A 22,266-nucleotide genomic window follows, 5' to 3' on the forward strand; every position below is an offset into this window, starting at 1 on the left:
TGACATTAACGGATGAGACCAAAAAAAGCTCCTGCAAATGAAATCCAGTGGCAAATATTTCCCTTAATGTAAAAGTTCATTTATGACACTGGCAGGCACTGTTGCACTTTATTAGGGGGACGGACATTCTCATTCTAGAGAGCGTTTGATTAATAAATGTGTGTACACCCCATGAGTGCAGGATGAGTCAAATCTTTGAGTGTACATATCTGCTTAAAGTTAATTATGTCCAGTTGTGGGAGTACACTAGCACATACATGGTCTCAAAAGTCTAAAAAAACTCAAACAAAACATGGACTAAAAAACATGGAAGTACAGTTTTGATTTCATGGGGTCTTTAAGTGTGGAACGGGCATATGGCTGTCATCAGTCATTAGTCCCGCCCTGCTGCTGTGGGGCAGCCCCCTGACAGGCTAAGCCAGCTGTCACTTAGCGCTGAGAGGAAATCAACATGAGAAGAATTCATAATTTCATTGCACATTACAAACAGACATCAAGGGGAAACCAGAGATGATGCAGTCCAAAAAAATTATCGTGTGTGTGTGTGTTATTGTTTGGTGGGTCAGCTTTATGTCGCAATGTTGATGGATTGTTGAGAATGCAGAATCCAGCACAGATTATACACAAGTATAAGTTTAATTCTCTGAGGAAGTGATATCATTGTCTGCTACGTGCAAGTGTGTGTGCAAGTGATTCAGGAGTGGTGAAGAATGGACAGTGGGTGTGTTTTACTGGATAGTTACATAACAGTACACTGGAGTCCAAAAGTGTGAGATTAGTTAGAAATGAATAAAATACCATTATTGAGCCAGAACATTAAAAAATCCCTACTTTAAACCACGCTCTTGCCTTAAGGGTAGGGTATACTTCATTTTTCCCTGTGCCGTTACATCCCGTGCATACTCAAGCACTCTAGCCTTTCAAAGTATGCTCAGTTGGCGAACCCATATGGATGCATTCAACACATGTTGACGATGTGCACAGATGCCGACTGTCCACTTGTCTAGAAAAACTGGGCTGCACGCGGACAGTCCGTGCGTACTGTACTTATGTTGTCAATGAAATTACTAATGAAAATGTTTGTTGATGAAGCGTTTTTTGATTTTGTCATCAATAACGATGACGAGATGAAAAAATGCATCATGACGATAATAGGCTCAATCCAATGCATCCTATATATGTGAGATCAATGTGCTAAATCCACAATATAAACATAATAATACAACTTACATCTCTACAAACAATGAAGCAAATTAAAAAGTGAACTAAGTGACTTGCTAGCCAGAATGTATAACTTGCATTGTAAATACGCAGTTTCCATAAAAACGTACTACACTTAACGCAGTATCCCAAACTGTATAAATGTGAGCAATTTACAACAGAGTAACTTTTAAAAGTAGCTGATACTTCAGTATATTCAGCATATGCTATTATTTTAGGAGCTTATGTATTAAATATTAAACATATGAATCTTCAATATGTTTAAAACGTGGTTAAATAATTTAGTAGTTTATAGTAGTTTATTTTTTTATTATTATTTTTTAATTCTCCCCAATTTGGAATGCCCAATTCCCAATGTGCTCTAAGTCCTTGTGGTGGCATAGTAACTCGCCTCAATCTGGGTGGTGGAGGACGAACCTCAGTTGCCTCCACATTTGAGACAGTCAGTCCTCACATCTTATCACGTGGCTTGTTGAGCGCGTTACCGCGGAGACATAGCGCATGTGGAGGCTTCATGCTATTCTCCATGGCAGCCATGCATAACTCACCACGCGCCCCACCGAGAACGAACCACATTATAGCGACCACGAGGAGGTTACCCCATGTGACTCTGCCCTCCCTAGCAACCGGGCCAATTTGGTTGCTTAGGAGACCTGGCTGGAGTCACTCAGCATGCCCTGGATTCGAACTCGCGACTCCAGGTATGGTAGTCGGCGTCTTTACTCGCTGAGCTACCCAGGCCCCGTTTATAGTAGCTTATAAATATCTTAAAGTATTTGGTTAAAGTTTGGTCTGTTACATTTTGATACATGTTTTTGTTATTTTACACATTATCGTTAAATAAAACGTGTTATTATCATTGACTAAAATTATATGCCATTTTAGTCTGAGTAAAATTGACTAAAATTAATTAACATGACATGAATAAATATTGACTAAATTTAAAAGACATTTTTGTCAAAAGACAAAAATTAGGCCTATGACTAAAATAAAACAAAACTGTGTTAAAATGAAAACAGGTACTGTACTGATGACAAATTTTCAGTCATGTGCACTGTACGTGAGATTTATTAGCAAAGTAAACTTTGGCTTTTACTCCGACAACAATACAACAATAATGATTTAACTCAGAGCTGTGAAGTTTGATTTGCTGGGAAATTTCAGCCTTCCGTCATTTATCCTTGCGTGTTTACATCATGTTTGTAAATAAATAAACAAAGGTCAGTTGACGTATAAGCTACATATTTTCTCAGACCATTTTTTTCCCCGGATATACGTCAATGTAAAACTTTCTTCTTACTATCAATGACTCCTGGTGTAGCTAGTCTCATCCGCTCTGATATGAGTAGAAGAACAGAGCCGGAGCGCAACTGACGCAGAAAAAACAAAACAATGTTCCTCTGTTCATTTTATGTTTTAACTACAGATGTTGATAGAGAGCCCAGAATTTCGTATTGTACCTTTAAGAGTCTGCACTATTAACTTTTCACACAAATGTTTGGTTTTCATTGTTTTTGATAAGTGATCTAGTCTCTGTCTGTAGGATATCGTACTGCACGGCTGATAAGATGCATGATAAAGTTTTCGCCTACATCGCTCAGAGTCAACGCAATGAGACGCTGGAGTGTCACGCGTACCTCTGCACCAAGAGGAAAGTGGTGAGTGTTCAGTGTCTTTGTGTGTTTGAGAAAGAGACACTCCCTGTTTTTCCTTGCTACTATAAATTTAGCACTATACGCTGAAACCACATTTCCTCTGTGAGACAGATTCCGCTGTGCTGTCTTTCTCTCCATGACAAGTAATGTCACATTAAAACTTCTCTTCCTTTTTTCCTGTCTCTCTCTGTGTCTCAGGCTCAGGCGGTGACGTTAACAGTGGCTCAGGCGTTTCGGGTGGCGTTTGAGTTTTGGCAGGTAGCTAAAGAAGGTATGCTGTGCCTGGTTAACATTGACAACAACACTTCACCCATCCCAGCAGAACTCTAGTTTTTCCCATCTTCATCTGTCTGTGTTTTATCATTCTTTAGACTGTGTGTGTGTGTGTGTGTGTGTGTGGGGCTGGGTTATATATTGAAAATGTACAATACACTGTAGCAATACAAAGGAACAATTTTTATTTCAAACTTTTTATTTGGCCACTAAGTTTCCTTAAAGCAATAGTTTACCCAAAATGAACATTCTGTCATATTTACTCACCCTCCCTCTGTTGTTCTAAACCTGTATGACTTTGTTTATTCTGTGGAACACTAAAGGAAATGTTAGACGGGCAGTATGTTATGCTCAGTCACCATTCTCTTTCAATGCATTTTTTTTTCCCCACACAATGAAAGTGAATGGTGACCGAGGATATCATTCTGCCTAACATCACCTTCTGTAAAAGAAAGAAAGGCACATGGGTTTGGAACCACATGAGCTGAGAAAATAATGACAGAACTATCCTTTTAAGGTGGTATTGTTAAAATTACAGTTGTGTTCAAAAGTTTGCATACCCTGGCAGAAATTATGAAATTTTGGCATTGATTTTGAAAATATGACTGATCATGCAAAAAAAGATTTTATTTAAGGATAGTGATCATATGAAGCCATTTATTATCACAGAGTTGTTTAGCTCCTTTTTAAATCATAATGATAACAGAAATCACCCAAATGGCCCTGAACAAAAGTTTACATACCCTTGAATGTTTGGCCTTGTTACAGACACACACAGGTTTAAATGGCAATTAAAGGTTAATTTCCCACACCTGTGGCTTTTTAAATTACAATTAGTGCCTGTGTATAAATAGTCAATGAGTTTGTTAGCTCTCACGTGGATGCACTGAGCAGGCTAGATACTGAGCCATGGGGAGCAGAAAATAATTGTCAAAAGATCTGCGTATCAAGGTAATGGAACTTTATAAAGATGGAAAAGGATATAAAAAGATATCCAAAGCCTTGAAAATGCCAGTCAGTACTGTTCAATCATTTATTAAGAAGTGGAAAATTCAGGGATCTCTTGATACCAAGCCAAGGTCAGGTAGACCAAGAAAGATTTTAGCCACAACTGCCAGAAGAATTGTTTGGGATACAAAGAAAAACCCACAGGTAACCTCAGGAGAAATACAGGCTGCTCTGGAAAAAGACGGTGTGGATGTTTCAAGGAGCACAATATGACGATACTTGAACAAAAATGAGCTGCATGGTCGAGTTGCCAGAAAGAAGCCTTTACTGCACCAATGCCACAAAAAAGCCCGGTTACAATATGCCCGACAACACCTTGACATGCCTCAAAGCTTCTGGCACACTGTAATTTGGAGTGACGAGACCAAAATAGAGCTTTATTGTCACAACCATAAGCGCTATGTTTGGAGAGGGGTCAACAAGGCCTATAGTGAAAAGAATACCATCCCCACTGTGAAGCATGGTGGTGGCTCACTGATGTTTTGGGGGTGTGTGAGCTCTAAAGGCACAGGGAATCTTGTGAAAATTGATGGCAAGATGAATGCAGCATGTTATCAGAAAATACTGGCAGACAATTTGCATTCTTCTGCACGAAAGCTGCGCATGGGACGCTCTTGGACTTTCCAGCATGACAATGACCCTAAGCACAAGGCCAAGTTGACCCTCCAGTGGTTACAGCAGAAAAAGGTGAAGGTTCTGGAGTGGCTATCACAGTCTCCTGACCTTAATATCATCGAGCCACTCTGGGGAGATCTCAAACGTGCGGTTCATGCAAGATGACCAAAGACTTTGCATGACCTGGAGGCATTTTGCCAAGACGAATGGGCAGCTATACCACCTGCAAGAATTTGGGGCCTCATAGACAATTATTACAAAAGACTGCACGCTGTCATTGATGCTAAAGGGGGCAATACACAGTATTAAGAACTAAGGGTATGCAGACTTTTGAACAGAGGTCATTTCATTTTTTTCTTTGTTGCCATATTTTGTTTTATGATTGTGCCATTTTGTTGAATATGAATCCCATAAGAAATAAAAGAAATGTGTTTTACCTGCTCACTCATGTTTTCTTTAAAGATTATACATATATTATCAATTCTCCGAGGGTATGCAAACTTTTGCGCACAACTGTATTTTAGAATCTTACATTAAGAACGTAGTGGTGGTGGCGTAGTGGGCTAAAGCACAAAACTGGTAATCAGATGGTTGCCGGTTCGATCCCCACAGCCACCACCATTGTGTCCTTGAGCAAAGCACTTAACTCCAGGTTGCTCTAGGGGGATTGTCCCTGTAATAATTGCACTGTAAGTTGCTTTGGATAAAAGCGTCTGCCAAATGCATAAATGTAAATGTAAGAACGGTAAAACCTGATTTAAAGTTTATTTGCAAAAATGGCGGTAAAGTTGGTAAGTTCAGTGAGTCATTTCCATGAATTACTTCAAATGGTCAGTTATAATGAATCGATTCCAAACGTAATGATTTGTTTGCATCATCACTCAAAAATGTTCACTCGCCGCATTGCATTTTTCTTATATTAAAATGTTAAATTAAAAATATGTGTAGATATATATTGCTGTTTTAAGTTATTTCACCTTTAGAGAGTCATTCGCTTCAAGACCAACTGGAAGTTCTTAAAGGAATATTGCGGGTTCAAAACAAGTTAAGCTCTATCAGCAGCATTTGTGGCGTAATGTTGATTGCCAAAAAGTTCATTTAGATTTCCCCTAGTTTTCTCAACAAAAAAAAAAAAAGCCAAATATCTGGGTTCCAGTGAGGCACTTAGAGTGGAAGTGAATGGGGCCAATCCGTAAATGTTAAAATACTCACTGTTTCAAAAGTATATTGACAAGACATAAACAATATGAATGTTAACATGATTATAGTGCGATATAATTGCTTACTAACCTTTTCTGTATAAAGTTATATCCAATTTTACAACTCCGCTTCTATGATGAAAGAACACCGGTAAACCCTAAAACTACGGTTTAAACAACTATACAGCTCACTGTAGTGCTTTAATGTAACCTTTATTTTATTTTATTTTTTTCTTAAGAAAAAGGATGAGTTGAAATTATTTTTTGTGGTAATTAATATTACGGTACACCACAAATTCTGTCAATTGAGCTTAACTTGTATTGAACCCGGCATATTCCTTGGAGGAATCGCATTATATTTATTACATTTCACATAAAGGTTAGGGAAGGAAAATTATTTTAGTGTGTGTGTGTGTGTAAAGCTCTGGTGAAAGGCAGCTCAAGTTGGATAGCTCAGCAGAACATGTATGTAATTTACTGCATGTTTGAACATGCCGTGCCTGTGTGTGTGTCCTGAGGCTTGTAGAAATGTATTCATTTCATCTTTCTGTACCTGACTGCTCGCTGCAGAAACTGTTCATCCAGCAGAAATCAAACCTACAATAAAGACTCTAAAGGGTCCAAAATATACAAATGACACAGTCATATCGTCTTTTTATTTTGATGCTACTGAAAAACTGTGCTGTGTCTGTGCATCTTGCTGTGTAATTTTCTATGAGCAACAAGTGATAAGTGATAGAGTGAAGGAAGCTAAAGATAACTCTCTTATAGAGTATAGAGTACTTGACAATCATTCCTCTTGTAAAATAAATTGGCATTGATATTATATTATTTTATCTCTTATTTGTACAATTTGAACTGTTCTCAATGATAATAGTAAAAAAACATAAAAATTAAAAAAAAGTGTAGATTCAATGTTAGGGGTGGGTAAAGATATAGATTTTCAGATGCATCGCGATCTTCATTTGAATGATCTCGATATCAGTTCTTAAAGCCCAAGATCGATCTTTTACTCTATGCGCAACCTTCTACTACAATGAGAGGAAATCACTCGCATTTACAACCAAATTTCATGCTACACGACTGAAAATGTCTCTGATTAGCCTCTGGCTGGTAAATGTTCAGATTTCACTCATCAGTAATTGTGTAGTTTAGTCATGAAGCGTTCAGCAGCGAGATCCTTTCACAGCGTGTTGAGAGTAAAAGCTGTTCCGTGTAATGTGTGTCCAAACACGAGATCAGCGCAACCCATTTGTCATTGAATAATGTCTCTTTTAATACCCTTTCTATTCTTTACAGTCAGTTGTTGATCAAAAACGACAAAAATAAACATTTAATTCTAATCACACATAGCATGGATGAGGTAAAGCCATAAGAGCGTTAATATGCGCTTATTTAAAGACGCTCTTAACAGAAATGCCGGTTTTCTTAAAGAGACAGTACCAGTTTTTAGGACGTGTTCAACAAATCAGTGTGAATACTTTGTACAAAACAAATACATTGATTTGTTCATTTTTAGAAAGCTAAAATGTGACCAAAATGATAAAGCTAATAAAATATAATGAGTAAAATGTAGAAGGTCCCCTGTTTAATTTACAGCATTTGCTGGGAGAGAATTTCTTTCAGATGTAAGCAGAAGGGACATTTTAACTGAAATATACACATACACTATATTGCCAGAAGTATTCACTCATCTGCCTTTAGACGCATATGAACTTAAGTGACATCCCATTCTTAATCCATAGGGTTTAATATGACGTCGGCCCACCCTTTGCAGCTATAACAGCTTTAACTCTTCTGGGAAGGCTTTCCACGAGGTTTAGGAGTGTGTTTATGGGAAGTTTTGACCATTCTTCCAGAAGCGCATTTGTAAGGTCAGACACTGATGTTGGACGAGAAGGCCTGGCTCGCAGTCTTCGCTCTAATTCATCCCAAAGGTGCTCTATCGGGTTGAGGTCAGGACTCTGTGCAGGCCAGTCAAGTTCTTCCACACCAAACTCACTCATCCATGTCTTTATGGACCTTGCTTTGTGCACTGGTGTGCAGTCATGTTGGAACAGGAAGGGGCCATCCCCAAACTGTTCCCACAAAGTTGGGAGCATGGAATTGTCCAAAGTCTCTTGGTATGCTGAAGCATTCAGAGTTCCTTTCACTGGAACTAAGGGGCCAAGCCCAGCTCCTGAAAAACAACCCCACACCATAATCCCCCCTCCACCAAACTTCACAGCTGGCACAATGCAGTCAGACAAGTACCGTTCTCCTGGCAACCGCCAAACCCAGACTCGTCCATCAGATTGCCAGATGGAGAAGCGTGATTCGTCACTCCAGAGAATGCGTCTCCACTGCTCTAGAGTCCAGTGGCGGCGTGCTTTACACCACTGCATCCGATGCTTTGCATTGCACTTGGTGATGTATAGCTTGGATGCAGCTGCTCGGCCATAGAAACCCATTCCATGAAGCTCTCTACGCACTGTTCTTGAGCTAATCTGAAGGCCACATGAACTTTGGAGGTCTGTAGCGATTGAAGTTGGCAACCTCTGCGCACTATGCGCCTCAGCATCCGCTGACCCCGCTCTGTCATTTTACGTGGCCTACCACTTCGTGGCTGAGTTGCTGTCATTCCCAATCGCTTCCACTTTGTTATAATACCATTGACAGTTGACTGTGGAATATTTAGTAGCGAGGAAATTTCACGACTGGACTTGTTGCACAGGTGGCATCCTATCACAGTACCACACTGGAATTCACTGAGCTCCTGAGAGCGGCCCATTCTTTCACAAATGTTTGTAGAAGCAGTCTGCATGCCTAGGTGCTTCATTTTATATACCTGTGGCCATGGAAGTGATTGGAACACCTGAATTCAATTATTTGGATGGGTGAGCGAATACTTTTGGCAATATAGTGTATGAATCAAATCGAAATCGGAATTGAATCGAATCCAGAGCTTGCGAATCGGAATCGAATGAGGAAATCTGTATCAACACCCAGCCCTATTCAACGGCATTAAATTATTTGTAGACCAAGGCCACAGCACAGTTTTTCCTACTTCTGTCAAAATTTCAAATCAGTGTACAATGCGATTGACAGGAGCTCTGTACAGGAGAATGTAACACCCTGTCTGTCTGTTTCTCAGAGAAAGAGAAGCACGTGAAATGTGGATCAGATGAAGAGGCGGCGAGTTCCTCGCAATCTGACAGTTCAGCGAGTCTGGGCAGCAGGAAAGAAGGAGGTGAGCACACACACACACACACACACACACACACAATTCTTTCTGTCATTGTTGTGCTATCTATCTTTGTTTTTTGTTAACTTTACAATTTAATTTCAAAGTTAAAAGTGTTAGATTAAAAAAGTTGAACAAACCTCCCACTGACTTGCATTGATAGAATGCTGTATGCACATTTTAGCAAATGTTGGAAGTCATCTGTGCACTCCAGGCATTTAGAAAATTTGCATACTTTGCATATTATACGTATTGCATACTGTATTAGTCAGAGTAGTATGCTACTGGGGGCCATGGCTGCGTCCAAATTTGCATACTGTCAGAGTATGCACTGCACTTGATGAAGAACGTACTTCTTTGCCGTAAATAAAGTATGTTTTTTAGGTATACAGGAGAATAAATACAGTCCCCGACATGCTTCTAACGGGAATGTGGGCATTGCCCTGTAACCCGAATATACAGTATGACTTAATAACTACAACTGCAAAATTATTTATTCTTGTTTTGGCACAAGGAACATGTTTCATTGTGTGTATACTGTATATGGCACTTAAAGTTGAAAAGACCTGTTCGACATACGGTTCTTTGCCGTTTATTTAAATTCATCATTTTAAATGTGATCTCCTTGTTCCCAATGGATTATGGGATAGTAAAGTATCCAGTCAATCCGCACTGCAGAATCTCGTTGAAATAATAGGACATCTGGGTATTTCTCGCCTACTCTTTTAGGAAAACTGAGGATTCGGGCTCCCTACTCCATTGACACTGCTTTTGGCTAGGACTAGGCAGCATATCGAATATTGTGATATTTTAATGCGCTTTTCATCTAGCCATTAAACTTCATAAACAGCGCATCAGTAGACTAATTTCATGACCCTTCAGGGCTGCACAATTTTATTTTTTTTTTTTTTTTTTTTTTTTTATCCCAATTTGGAATGCCCAATTCCCAATGCGCTCTAATTCCTCGTGGTCGCGTAGTGATTTGCCTCCACGTCTGAGATCGTCAACCCGCGCATCTTATCACGTGGCTTGTTGAGCGCGTTGCCACGGAGACATAGCGCATGTGGAGGCTTCACGCCATCCACCGCGGCATCCACGCTCAACTCACCACGCGCCCCACCAAGAACGAACCACATTATAGCAATCACGAAGAGGTTACACCATGTGACTCTACCCTCTGTAGCAACCAGGCCAATTTGGTTGCTAAAGAGACCTGGCTGGAGTCACTCAGCATGCCCTGGGATTTGAACTAGTGAACTCCAGGTGTGGTAGCCAGCATTTTTACCACTGAGCTACCCAGGGCCCCCAGGGCTGCACAGTTAATCCAAATAACACCAACATGAATACATGGTCATATGGGATTATAAAACTGCAAAAGGCTGTGATTGAAGACAGATAAACCTGGTCGGTGTGCTCTTCAGAATAAACCGGTCGTGCGCTATTTTGTGCTTTTGGCATACTATATAGTAGGGATGTATTGTATGTATATTCGGATGCAGCCCATGTGTAGGGGTGTTTATATGTGAGCTTGTTGGAGTATGGTGGATTTAGAGCAATGCAACAAATATTTGTTTATCCCAACAGCATGTAAGCGGAACTCCTCAATGCAATGTTTCTTGGACTGTGTGTGTCTGTGTGTGTGTGTTTATAGAGTGTTTAATATGAATCTTGTTTTAATCAGGATTGATCAGCTTTTTTATTTAAACTTCACTCAGATATATGCAGTGTAAAATACACTCATCTAAGGCATAAAGCACAGAAAGTATGGACTGCTAATTTTTCAGGATGTGCAGAATATTTGTTCCCCTAAATCTGCTTTATTTAGCCTGAAACTCAATCACAAAACTCCACCAAAGGCTCTTTTCATCCGCCGGTTCCAGCTGACCAAGCTCAGTGAAACTCAACCCTGATGTCCCCTCCAAAACCCCCACACACATTCACTAGAAAGCACTCAAAATGGACTGTCTAGTCCAAAAATTCTTAACCAGACATTGAGGAAATTTTCTTGATTTTAGTATCATTTTGGTTGGACACTGGTAACTGCTTGGTTATTTTTGAAAAACTGAATTTTAAACAAGCAGTAAAAGCTATCTTTTCTGGCTGCAAACACTCAGGGACATTGGTAAAACGTAGTCAGTTTTGTAGATTTTGAGACCATATTGTGTTGCGTGGCAGCGGCAATTTCCTGCGCTTGTAATTGGCTTTTTTTATCAAAACACGCCAGCCTTACTCTGCTGCATATGCTTTAAGCTGTCCAGAAAGGATGTCAGTAGTAAGACCATGGTATTTTTCCAAGTACCTCACAGTATCTCTTAAATTGCAAGATGTATTTCAAAGTACCATGGGACTGGGATTACCATCTGATACCATCACTGATCCACAGCAGGGCTGTCAACAGGGTGAGAAACTAAATTAGATTTGTTTTTACCAAACTTCGAATTATAAATAATTTTTTTCAGATAGTGGTAAAACAAATAATAATTGTTTCCTCCTACGTCCACAAGAAATATTTGTGTGTTATATGAGACCGAAGTGTGTTTGTGTGAATGAAGGACTGTGTATATCCGTAAATACCCCTTAGATATTAGAAACATGATTCTTTCGCCCTACACACGCGGATGGACATATTTAAAGAAAAGGTTTACCCAAAAATAAAAACTTTTTTCCATGTAATGAATGCAAATCTGGGTCTCTCAAGCTCTGAAATGTCAAAATCCGTAGTCTATATGACTGGTGCATTATATTCCAAGTGTTCTGAAGCCATACGATAGCTTTGTGTAAAGAAAAGAATGAAATTTAAGTTGTCTACAAGCGTGATTGTTTGTTTGTTTGTTTGTGTGTGTGTAGAGGTGGCCACTGGGAATCTTTTGGACCTTGAGGCTGGAATAAAAGATCACTCAGGAAAAGACAACACACAACCTGCACAGAATCTCAGCACAGAGAACAACAACACTGTATGGGTAAGAACGCACACTGCGGCAGTAATAAACAGTTGCGCTATTTTATGCACGTTATTTGAGTGCAAAAACCCGCATCTTTTTCACGTACAACCTACAATCCAGGTGAAAGGAATGTTACAGCTAAGCTCAATTGACAGCAAAAATATGTTCCTTCATTTACAAAAAATTAAATAAATAAAAAAATAGGCAAAATTGTGGTTACAGCGAGGCACTTAAAATAGAAGTGAATGAAACCAGTCCATAAATGTTCAAATACACACTGTTTCAAAAGTATAGCCACAAAATGTGAACATTCTACAAGTTAACATGATTTTAGTGTGATAAAATCGCTAATTAACCATGTCAGTGGAAAGTTATATTCAATTGCCATGATGACGAAATGCAGGTAAACCCTGTAAGCGATTTTATCACACAAAACTCATGTAAACAGAGATTTTATCACACTACTGTAAAATCATGTTAACTTGTAGAATGTTTACGTATTGTGGCTATACTTTTGAAACCGTGTGTATTTTAATGTTTATGGACTGGCCCCATTCACTTCTATTGCAAGTGCCTTGCTGTAACTGCGGTTTTTGCTATTTGTTTTTTAAATGAGGGATGAGTCGAATATATTTTTTGGTAATCAACATTATGCTACAAATGCTGTCGATTTGAGCGTAAATGGTATTGAACTTGAAATTTTCCTTTAACCAAGTGCTAAATGCGTTTAAATAGAGCTCTACACTGTGAGCAGTGTTAACTTTTACACAGTTCTTTGTTTTAATCATAGTTTTAGTCTTTTAACGAAAATTGGCCTTTAAAATTAGTCAATATTTCGTCATGTCATATTCATTCATTTTAGTCAGTTTTACTCTGAAAAAAATGACATATAATTTTAGTCAACGAAAATAATATGGCAAAATGACAAAAAAAAAAGTGTCAAACTGTAACTGACCAAGCTTAATCAAATATTCATTTAGAAAAAAACATATGTATAAACATTTTCTTAATTTAAACATGTATCAAACATATAAAAGACATACAAGAAACAGTACAGCTGTACTTGTTGTGAAAACCTGAGCTCCTGAAATAATAATGAATAGACTGAAATATTAGCTACTTTTCCTACTGTATTCTGAATTTGTCATGCTTTAGAGACTGTTGTCAATTTTCCTTGATTTAGCCAGTTTAGGTTATTGCATTGCGCGTAGCATGTTTTTATGGCAACAGCGTGTTCACAATGCAAGTTACGCAACGCAAGTTAAACATATTTGCGTCACTTCAAGTTCACCTGTTCATTCGATTCACACTGTAGATGTAAATTGTTATATTACATACACCGATCAGCTACAACATTAAAACTACCTGACTAATATTGTGTAGGTCCCCCTCGTGTAGCCAAAACAGCGCCAACCCGCATCTCAGAATAGCATTCTGAGATGATATTCTTCTCAACACAATTGTACAGAGTTGTTATCCGAGTTACCATAGACTTTGTCAGTTCGAATCAGTCTGGCCATTCTCTGTTGTCCTCTCTCATCTACAAGGCATTTCCATCCACAGAACTGCCCCTCACTGGATGTTTTTTGTTTTTGGCACCATTCTGAGTAAATTCTAGAGACTGTAGTGCGTGAAAATCCCAGGAGATCAGCAGTTACATAAATATTCAAACCAGCCCATCTGGCGCCAACCCTTCATCAACAAACGTTTTCGTCAGTGATTTAGTTGACGAGATTAACGCTGGCTGTGAGCATTGTCATCTACACATTTGATCCTCCTTTCTAAGTAAATTAGGCTCATTATATATAGTCAGCGCTATTTGCATACTTGGAACAGACTCACAAGTTAGGGAAGTGCGCCAAGCAAATTCGATTCAGCACAGGTTTTGTGGCCGTGTTTGCGGCGTTACCTGACTCGCATATTTCCCTGAATCAGATGCTAAAACAGTGCGGCACAAACAATGCAGACATTGCATGCAAATAAACAGTGCACATAGTGAATTCCCCCCACCGTGTCTGCAGTCTATACATATGGATGTTTGTTTTAACATAATTTCTGTTGTTTGTTTTTTGCAGGAACTCGAAGATGGTCTAGACGAAGCTTTCTCGAGGTTAGTAAAATTATTTTTGCAAAGACATTTCAATAAAACTGCACTCTCTCAACAGACTTTCACTGGTTGACATTTGTTTCAATAGCACTCTCAACCAAATTTCTGCTCTTAAAAGATTTATTTGTTTAGTGTTTCAATAAAATGCCATTAGACTCTTAGCAAAGCCTAAATTACATAGTGACAGGTTCACAAAACAATCACAAAACAATCTGTTTGAGCCAGTGTTGCTATGTCTATGTCGGAATGCTCGATCAAATTAGGTTGTGTTTAAAATGACTATTACTTGCATAGTATTGCATCGTAATGACACCAATTAAGTCAATTTTACTGCAATCCAAACAACAGCTGTTTAATGACTTGAAATTATGGTCATTATTCATGCAAGCTCACGCAGAGTTCGTTTCTCTAGAGATTAGCAGACATGAGATGAGCTGTTTTACAGCAGCAGGGGTGCCGTCTATCTCCGCTCAGCGCTGATTATTTGCTGTGCGGTAATTTAAATCATTGGTTTTTAATCAAACACAGTACTTCGTTAATCTCCATTAACAAGCTCTCGCCCTACAAGTGTGAGGAGAGATGCAGTAGATCTCCAACAAGCAAGAACTTTTCTAATTAAAGATGAATTGGGATTTGGCCATTTTAAGGCCATTTGAACTTGATTGTTTAACTAAAGTTGTTTTACTATTGGATGATGGTTTGAAATGATTCCCCAAAGCAAAGGTCTCTAACTGTAGGTTGAGGGATTTTGTGTCCATAATTGGTTTCTAGGGTGGTCCCTAGATGGCTGCGTACTAGCCCAAGTCAAAAGAGTCCACCCCCAAGTCTCTTATGATACACTTGTCTCTCTTAAGGGGTGATTCTCATGAATCCTGTCAAGAAAATGTCCTGGTCATATTTAACCCTAAATCAATACAAAAATAAAGGGGAAAATAAAACTTACATTTATGACAAGATAAGTTTTTTGCATTGTGACATTGTTTTCAGGACACTTAAGAACATGTTACCCCCCCCCCCCAGTTCTCATTACCATAATGCGTCCAGACATTTAACTTTTACTATTCCCATTTTTTCAGAGATGATTCTCATTACTGCACCTGTAATTATTTTTACTATTTTACTGTCAATGTTGGGTGTAATCTGATTTCAAAGTTATTCGTTACTGTAATCGAAATACTTTAAGTAAAAAATAGTGTAACATTACATTTAACATTACATACAATTCATGTAATCAGATTACAGTTTATAACTTTCAGTTCAGTTAAAGGAATATTCCGGGTTCAATACAAGTTGAGCTCAATCGACAGCATTTGTGGCATAATATTGATTAACACAAATTTGTATTTTGACTTGCTCCTTTTCTTTTAAAAAAGCAAACATCTGGGTTACAGTAAGGCATTTACAAAGGAAATCAATGGGGCCAATCTGTCAAGGAGTAAATATAAACATTGTTTTGAATCTGTTAAGCAGAAAACAACTTTTCTGTGAAGTGTTTTAGAATGTAACTTAAAAGTAAAGTAATTAGTAACGTGTTTGTCTAAAGACACTAAGTGGAAAATAACCTAGAGGTTTAGCTGGTCATCTTTTCAGTCATGAGGTCAGCTTCAATTGGTCTGGTCAGTAAGCAGCAATTCCCTCCGGCTCTGACTTAATTTCTTCGACATTAGACCGCCATTAACCTTTGACTTTACTGGCCGCTCTGTAAACTTCTTTAGGAATCTGAGGACGTGGTTAATGGTTTTGGATCCATTAAAAAATTCATAGCAAGGAGAAAAAATGTGGAAGTTCTTTGGTGGCGGCTGCAGGCTAACTAGCAGACATGCAAACTGCAGCTCACATGAAGTCACTCCTCTGTTTGCTTTCTTCTGATCACAAGTCTTCTCACACTAATGTTGCTTACTTCCCCCCTCAGCCGCAGTCTGGATAGTTTTGAGTCCAACTCAGGTAAAGATAATGTTCATCCGGGCTATAATGATATCTTCATCCATCATAATTCACTTTCAGAACATCATGATCATCAATGACAGCATATTAGTCCAGTTCTTCGTCTGTTCTGTGTTTTTCTCACTATGGTTCAGAACCCTTTCCATTTCTGTGACATTTTAATGGCTTTTATCCAGTACTGGCTGGACTTGTGTTGTTTATGGCAGGGTTCTGTGCCAAAAGTTGTAGAAACATCACTTGTTTTCATCTTCACATTTTTCTTATTTGTGTTGTGATCAGCTGTTTGTGTCCCACACAAGCCTTGTCGCAAAGTGCGTAACTGTGGACCTTAGTCAGGCTAGACGCCATATTAACAGGAATAGTGCATGCAAAACTAAAAATACAGTCATGATTTACTCACCATCATGTCGTTCGAAACTTGCATGCTGTTATTTCCATTGAACACAATCTTCCCACAGCTCTTTTCCATACGAAACAACTGGGTCAGTGACGAGATGTTAATGTTTTTTTTGTCCAGATCTATTAAATTATTCAAACATACATTAAAAATGCAATTCACATAAAATAATTACTTGAATACACCTCTTCTATGATGAACATGTTTTCAACTACTGAGTTCAACATTTTGATATTTTTTCTGGGGCTTTGACTTTTTTCATAAGTCAAAAATGTCATTTGGTGTAACCATCCAGAGACAGTAAATTAAACAGTCTCTTTAAAAGCTTAAATTCTTGAAAAAGGAAATGTTGGCATGAGTATTGCAGAATAATCTTTTATTGTTATTGCTTACACATACAAGGAATTTGTCTTGGTGACAGAAGCTTCCAGTGCATAACAATACAAAACAGCAACAAGACAGAGATAATAATAAAATATAAATAAAAATTGAATAGAAGTATATACAGAATGCACAATAAGACGATATATCCACATAGTGCAAATACAAATCGGTTATGTACAGTGCAAGGGAATGTAATGGCAGAAGAGGTTGGATGTGTTGGATAAATATAAGAAAGACTAAACTGTGTATTGCACATTAATTATTGCTCAAAGGGGCAGTTTTATCTGTTCATGAGACGGATAGCCTGGGGGTAAAAACTGTTCCTGTGACTGACGGTTCTGGTGCTCAGAGCTCTGAAGCGTCGGCCAGAAAGCAACAGTTCAAAAAGGTAGTGGGCAGGGTGAGTGGGGTCCAGAGTGATTTTTCCAGCCTTTTTCCTCACTCTGGAAGTGTATAGTTCTTGAAGGGGGGGTAGGGGGCAACCAATAATCCTCTCAACAGTCCGAACTGTCCTTTGTAGTCTTCTGATGTCTGATTTTGTAGCTGAACCAAACCAGACAGTTATTGAAGTGCAGAGGACAGACTCGATGACCACTGAGTAGAACTGTATCAGCAGCGCCTGTGGCAGGTTGAACTTCCTCAGCTGGCGAAGGAAGTACAACCTCTGCTGGCCTTTTTCGCAATGGAGTCAATGTGGGTCTCCCACTTCAGGTCCTGTGAGATGGTAGTTCCCAGGAACCTGAATGACTCCACTGCTGCCACATTGCTGTTTAGACTGGGAGGAATGACATGAGGATTAAACAGTTTAACAAGTTAAACAATTTAAAGGTAATGCTACCAAATACTAACAACGTGTATGTAAACTTCTGACCCACTGTGAATGTGATAAAAGCTGAAATAATTCTCTCCACTATTATTCTGACATTTCACATTCTTAAAATAAAGTAGTGATCCTGTCTGATGTAAGACAGGGAATGTTTTCTCCGATTAAATGTCAGGAATTTTGGAAAAACTGAGTTTAAATGTATTTGGCTAAGGTGAATGTAAACTTCTGACTTCAACTGTATATATTCATACAGTCATGTTCATTGTGATATTCAAGACTACAACCAGTGTTGCAATTCTGTTTAATCATATTCTTTAAAATGGCATGAAGTACTCTCGATGAGAAAAACTTTGCCATGTATATTTAATGTGTTGTTTGTGGCGTTTTGCATATGCATTCCCTAGTCTCCACAGCTCATAACACGATCTGAACTAATGTTTTGAAGCTCGTTTGGAGGTTTCAGCACATTTCAGCTTGAAATGTACCTCACAAATGTCTCTGTTTCTCCCAAAGACTCGCTCAGTCTCGCACTAACCCCCAGATGCTGGACATTGGGGTAAACCCTCAGGACTACAATGCCGAAGAGTGCTTGTCGCCAAGCAACTGGGACAAAGCTGAGGCTGCAGACAGCGAGGACGCGTTCGGCTTCTGAGAGGCGGTTTCGAGGGGGAGGGGCGAGAGAGGAATGAGCTGATGGAACGACGCAAAGGAAATCGACCTCTCTGTTCCTCTCAGTGGCGCAATCTGGTGGTTGTAGCTGGAACTGCATCCAGAGGTTGAGCAAACCTGGCGACAAGAGCACAGACCAAAGCAATAGAGTATACGTGTTATTTCATTTAGTGTTTTGACATTTACATTTTCTGTTACTTACATTTTTTCCTGTTTTATATGTATGTCTATGAATACAAAATGATGTATGTATATGACAATAATTGTGTAATATTTTATCATTTATTATTATTTTAATTTGGAGTGCTAAGGCTGGTTTTGTGATTCTATGCAGTGGAATGTCAGAATATAATGCTTGAGATTAGCACATCTTCGGGTAATTTACACTAAAGATTTAATGAGTGGGTTTGTGTTTTCTTTAAGTGTTGAAATGGACGTAAGTCAGTTGTCTGCCCTCAAAATTTAGAAAAAAGAAGGAATAATAAGTTAATTAAAAATGGGTGAAATTAACATGATGGTCAAACATTCAAAATGGAAGACAGGGTATTTAAATGAGACAATCTTATTTTTTTCTATTAAAACGTATTTTTGCACTCCTCTTTGCGCCTCTTTCTGGAGCTTATGATTTCATTTCAGGAAGGTAATTACAAACATTTTTCTGCATATGTTATTTATACATACTGTACATCTGTTCAGTTATGGAACATGTTTCATCAAGAATTTAATTGCAGGGCTGTTGCAGTACACTCCAAAAAATATTTTAGTCTATATTTTTAAGATTTACGCATTTCAGTTCCATAACAGAGTTGAATTGTGTGAAGTTTAAAACAATTAAATTAATGAAACTTAAAATATTGAGTTTTTTTTATTTAATTTTATTAAATGTTTTGTTATGAAATTGAAATGCGTCAATCTTAAAATTATTATTATTATTATTTAGTGTACTGCTGTATGGTTTAGTGATTGTAATTTATATATTCCATGTTCCTGTTTGATTACCATATTCATACACCATAATACTATAAGATGCTTTATTAAAACTGTAGTATTACCTTCATGGTAGTGTCCATAAAACATTGTATTACTGCTTTTTCCATGGTATATTTTTATGGAAATACTAGTATTTTTGTAAAGGGAAATTTGTCATTTTGCATAAATTCCTCAGCCAGAAATATAACTTTATGACAAGTACAGCAATGTATAATTTTCTCATCAACTGGTACACTTGCTTGTGCATTGGCTGATATTGAACACTGTGGTTTTACTGTTGCCTGTGATACAGCCGAAGTAATACAGGCAGTTATTTTGTGGTTTACAATAAAGCTTTTCTACTCTCTTAATTTAAGATTTATTAGGGTTTTCATACATCAAATTTCAGTAGACTCAAACATCCGCCTTAGTGTTTGTTTCTGTTTTTGCCTTATTTCATGTTCATGGATTTATTTGAAATCAAAGCTCTGTAATAAAAATCCTGTTGATTTTTGTTTGGACCTATAATGTGGACAAGTTTATAATGGGAATAAGTAACCTATTGGTCCAAAAAAAAAAAAAAAATGGTTCTCATATGATAAATAGGTGGCTCAATGGCTATTAAAGTTTCTTAGTGTAAATTCAGGTGTGTTACTTTTCTCACCACTTGTCAGATTGACCAGTTACATTTATTTGGCTTTTTAAAGTGTATTTATTTAGCCTACATGAGGACAATTAACTGTGTCCCGTTGAAAACTGTTATTAATTCGAGACAATTACTCAATGGCACAAAGACGTAAGTCTTGCGCATGTTTACTCTGAAAGATAATTGAAAACAACGCATAAAACGCGTTCGTTGTGAACGGCCCCCTTACCGCCCTTTGTCTGCATTTGTTCACAAAACCGTTAGCCCCGCCCCACACCACACCATTGGTTAGGTCAGTACCCCATGTTTTTTTTTTTTTTTTTAAACTCTTTTTTGCGGACATCAGTCTACGAATGGCTTACTTAAATTTGTCTTTGCACATTACACTGTGATAAAGTAAATTATTTTAAAATAAAAAATACACAAATAGCCTTTACATTTCTGTCTCACCATCCCGTGACGTAATTAATATTCATGAGCCACGTCTTTACCGTCGTATGATCAATAATAATCTCAACCCCAAGTGAATCTTTTATTTATTTTTTATTTCATTTTTTAAGTTTAACAAGGTTAATTGTCTTTATTTACGCCCGTACTTCAAACTGTTCCGAATCTAAATGCGAAGAAAATCCCATAAAGTTTGAAAGAAATCACGTACTTGGTTTCAGCCAATCATAGGTCGAGTTGCGATTGAGAGGTTATAAATATCAGGTGTGCCTTGGACTGTAGTTTTTTTTCCCGATGATGTAGAGTAGGTACATCTAAAAAAATAGCACACCGGGCACAAGCGCTTAAGTCGCTGAACACTGTTTTCACCAGGTAAACTTGCAAAGCTGCAGTGTACACTCAAAAGTTGACACTTTAACAATCAAATGGCACACGTTCCGTCTAAACCCATTTTGATGATGTTTAACGGTGCTCAAGTTTCATGCTAGCATCCATGTGAATTAATTATCTAGGTGCCTGCTATTAACATACCTGGTTTATGTTTGCTACTTAGTTTGGCATGCATTTCTTTGTTAGCATGCACAGCAAATATTAAATATGTGAAACATTGTTGGACCTAATGAAATCAAAGTTGGGAGTTTTATTTCTTTTAGTCACTGTCTGTTAGCTTGAGGTAATCTACTGTATGTGCAAGTGTACTCGGTGTGTGTATTACAAACTCAACCCCAGTCTAGTATACTGCATACTATTTTTAATAAATAGTAGATTGTACAGTATGCAATGTCCAGCGATAGATATTGCAAACTGCTGTCCTTTCATGATGCCATCACGTTGCATATTTAAAGGGATAGTTCACCCAAAAATGAAAATTCTGTCATCATTTACTCACCCTCAAGCCATCCCAGATGTGTATGACTTTCTTTCCTCTGCAGAACACAAATTAAGATTTTTAGAAGAACACCTCAGCTCTGTAGGTCCATACAATGCAAGTGAATGGTGACCAGAACTTTGAAGCTCCAAAAAGCACATAAAGGCAGCATAAAAGTAATCCATACAACTCCAGTTTTTATACAACATCTTAGCGGGTGATGAGACATTTGTAGTATTATATTTATAAAAGTTGTCAAAAAACATGTGGCTCTATGGTGCTGATACTTCACAGAGTGGAGATAACCATTTTTATTTATTTTTTTGACAGTGGCTCTCCTGAGTGTGCAGATGTAATGAAGTGATGGTCCTAGGTTAGTTACGTTGATATTGTTATCTACTTTGAGTTATGACAGCCAACAACTGCACAAGTTGAGCCTGAAATTCATTTTGACTTCACATAACACTTAAATGGTTGTTATTCTCCGTCTGCATCTCTCATTTCTGTAGTTTTTACATTGTGTCAAAATCTTCATTTGTGTTCTGCAGAAGAAAGAAAGTCATACACATCTGGGATGGCATGAGGGTGAGTAAATGATGAGGGAATTTACATTTTTGGGTGACCTATTCCTTTAATTTAGCAAGTGGCATCAAATGATCTAGCTGGAAATAATGCAGCTGTTTTGCACTTTTAGTCCAAGTAATCAATGATATTTACACGCTATACACACACCAGGGTCAGAAATTAAATGATTTAATTATGCGGCAATATTTGCACCCCAGGTCTAATTTTAAGGGCATTTTTTACCTTTATGACAGCATTTTTTAAAATGCCAAAAAATAAAATACTGTGTCACAATTTTATGATTTTCTT

The 22,266-nt window shown here is 38.0% G+C and overlaps 1 protein-coding gene across 2 annotated transcripts in view; it reads left to right on the top strand.

Moving 5' to 3' along the window:
* The window catches only part of LOC127413550 (low density lipoprotein receptor adapter protein 1-B-like), a 62,600-nt gene extending 42,797 nt beyond the window's left edge, over window positions 1–19,803 (top strand). For both annotated transcript variants that reach the window (XM_051650790.1, XM_051650791.1), the window contains exons 4-9: window positions 2,765–2,879; window positions 3,075–3,147; window positions 9,105–9,200; window positions 12,042–12,154; window positions 14,212–14,246; window positions 18,308–19,803. In XM_051650790.1, the coding sequence (XP_051506750.1) occupies window positions 2,765–2,879; window positions 3,075–3,147; window positions 9,105–9,200; window positions 12,042–12,154; window positions 14,212–14,246; window positions 18,308–18,446 (571 nt within the window). In that variant the 3' untranslated portion in view covers window positions 18,447–19,803. The remainder of the gene's footprint in view (window positions 1–2,764; window positions 2,880–3,074; window positions 3,148–9,104; window positions 9,201–12,041; window positions 12,155–14,211; window positions 14,247–18,307) is intronic.
* Window positions 19,804–22,266: the final 2,463 nt, after the last annotated feature.

The sequence above is a fragment of the Myxocyprinus asiaticus genome, chromosome 23, assembly GCF_019703515.2.
Source record: "Myxocyprinus asiaticus isolate MX2 ecotype Aquarium Trade chromosome 23, UBuf_Myxa_2, whole genome shotgun sequence".
Taxonomy (NCBI): domain Eukaryota; kingdom Metazoa; phylum Chordata; class Actinopteri; order Cypriniformes; family Catostomidae; genus Myxocyprinus; species Myxocyprinus asiaticus.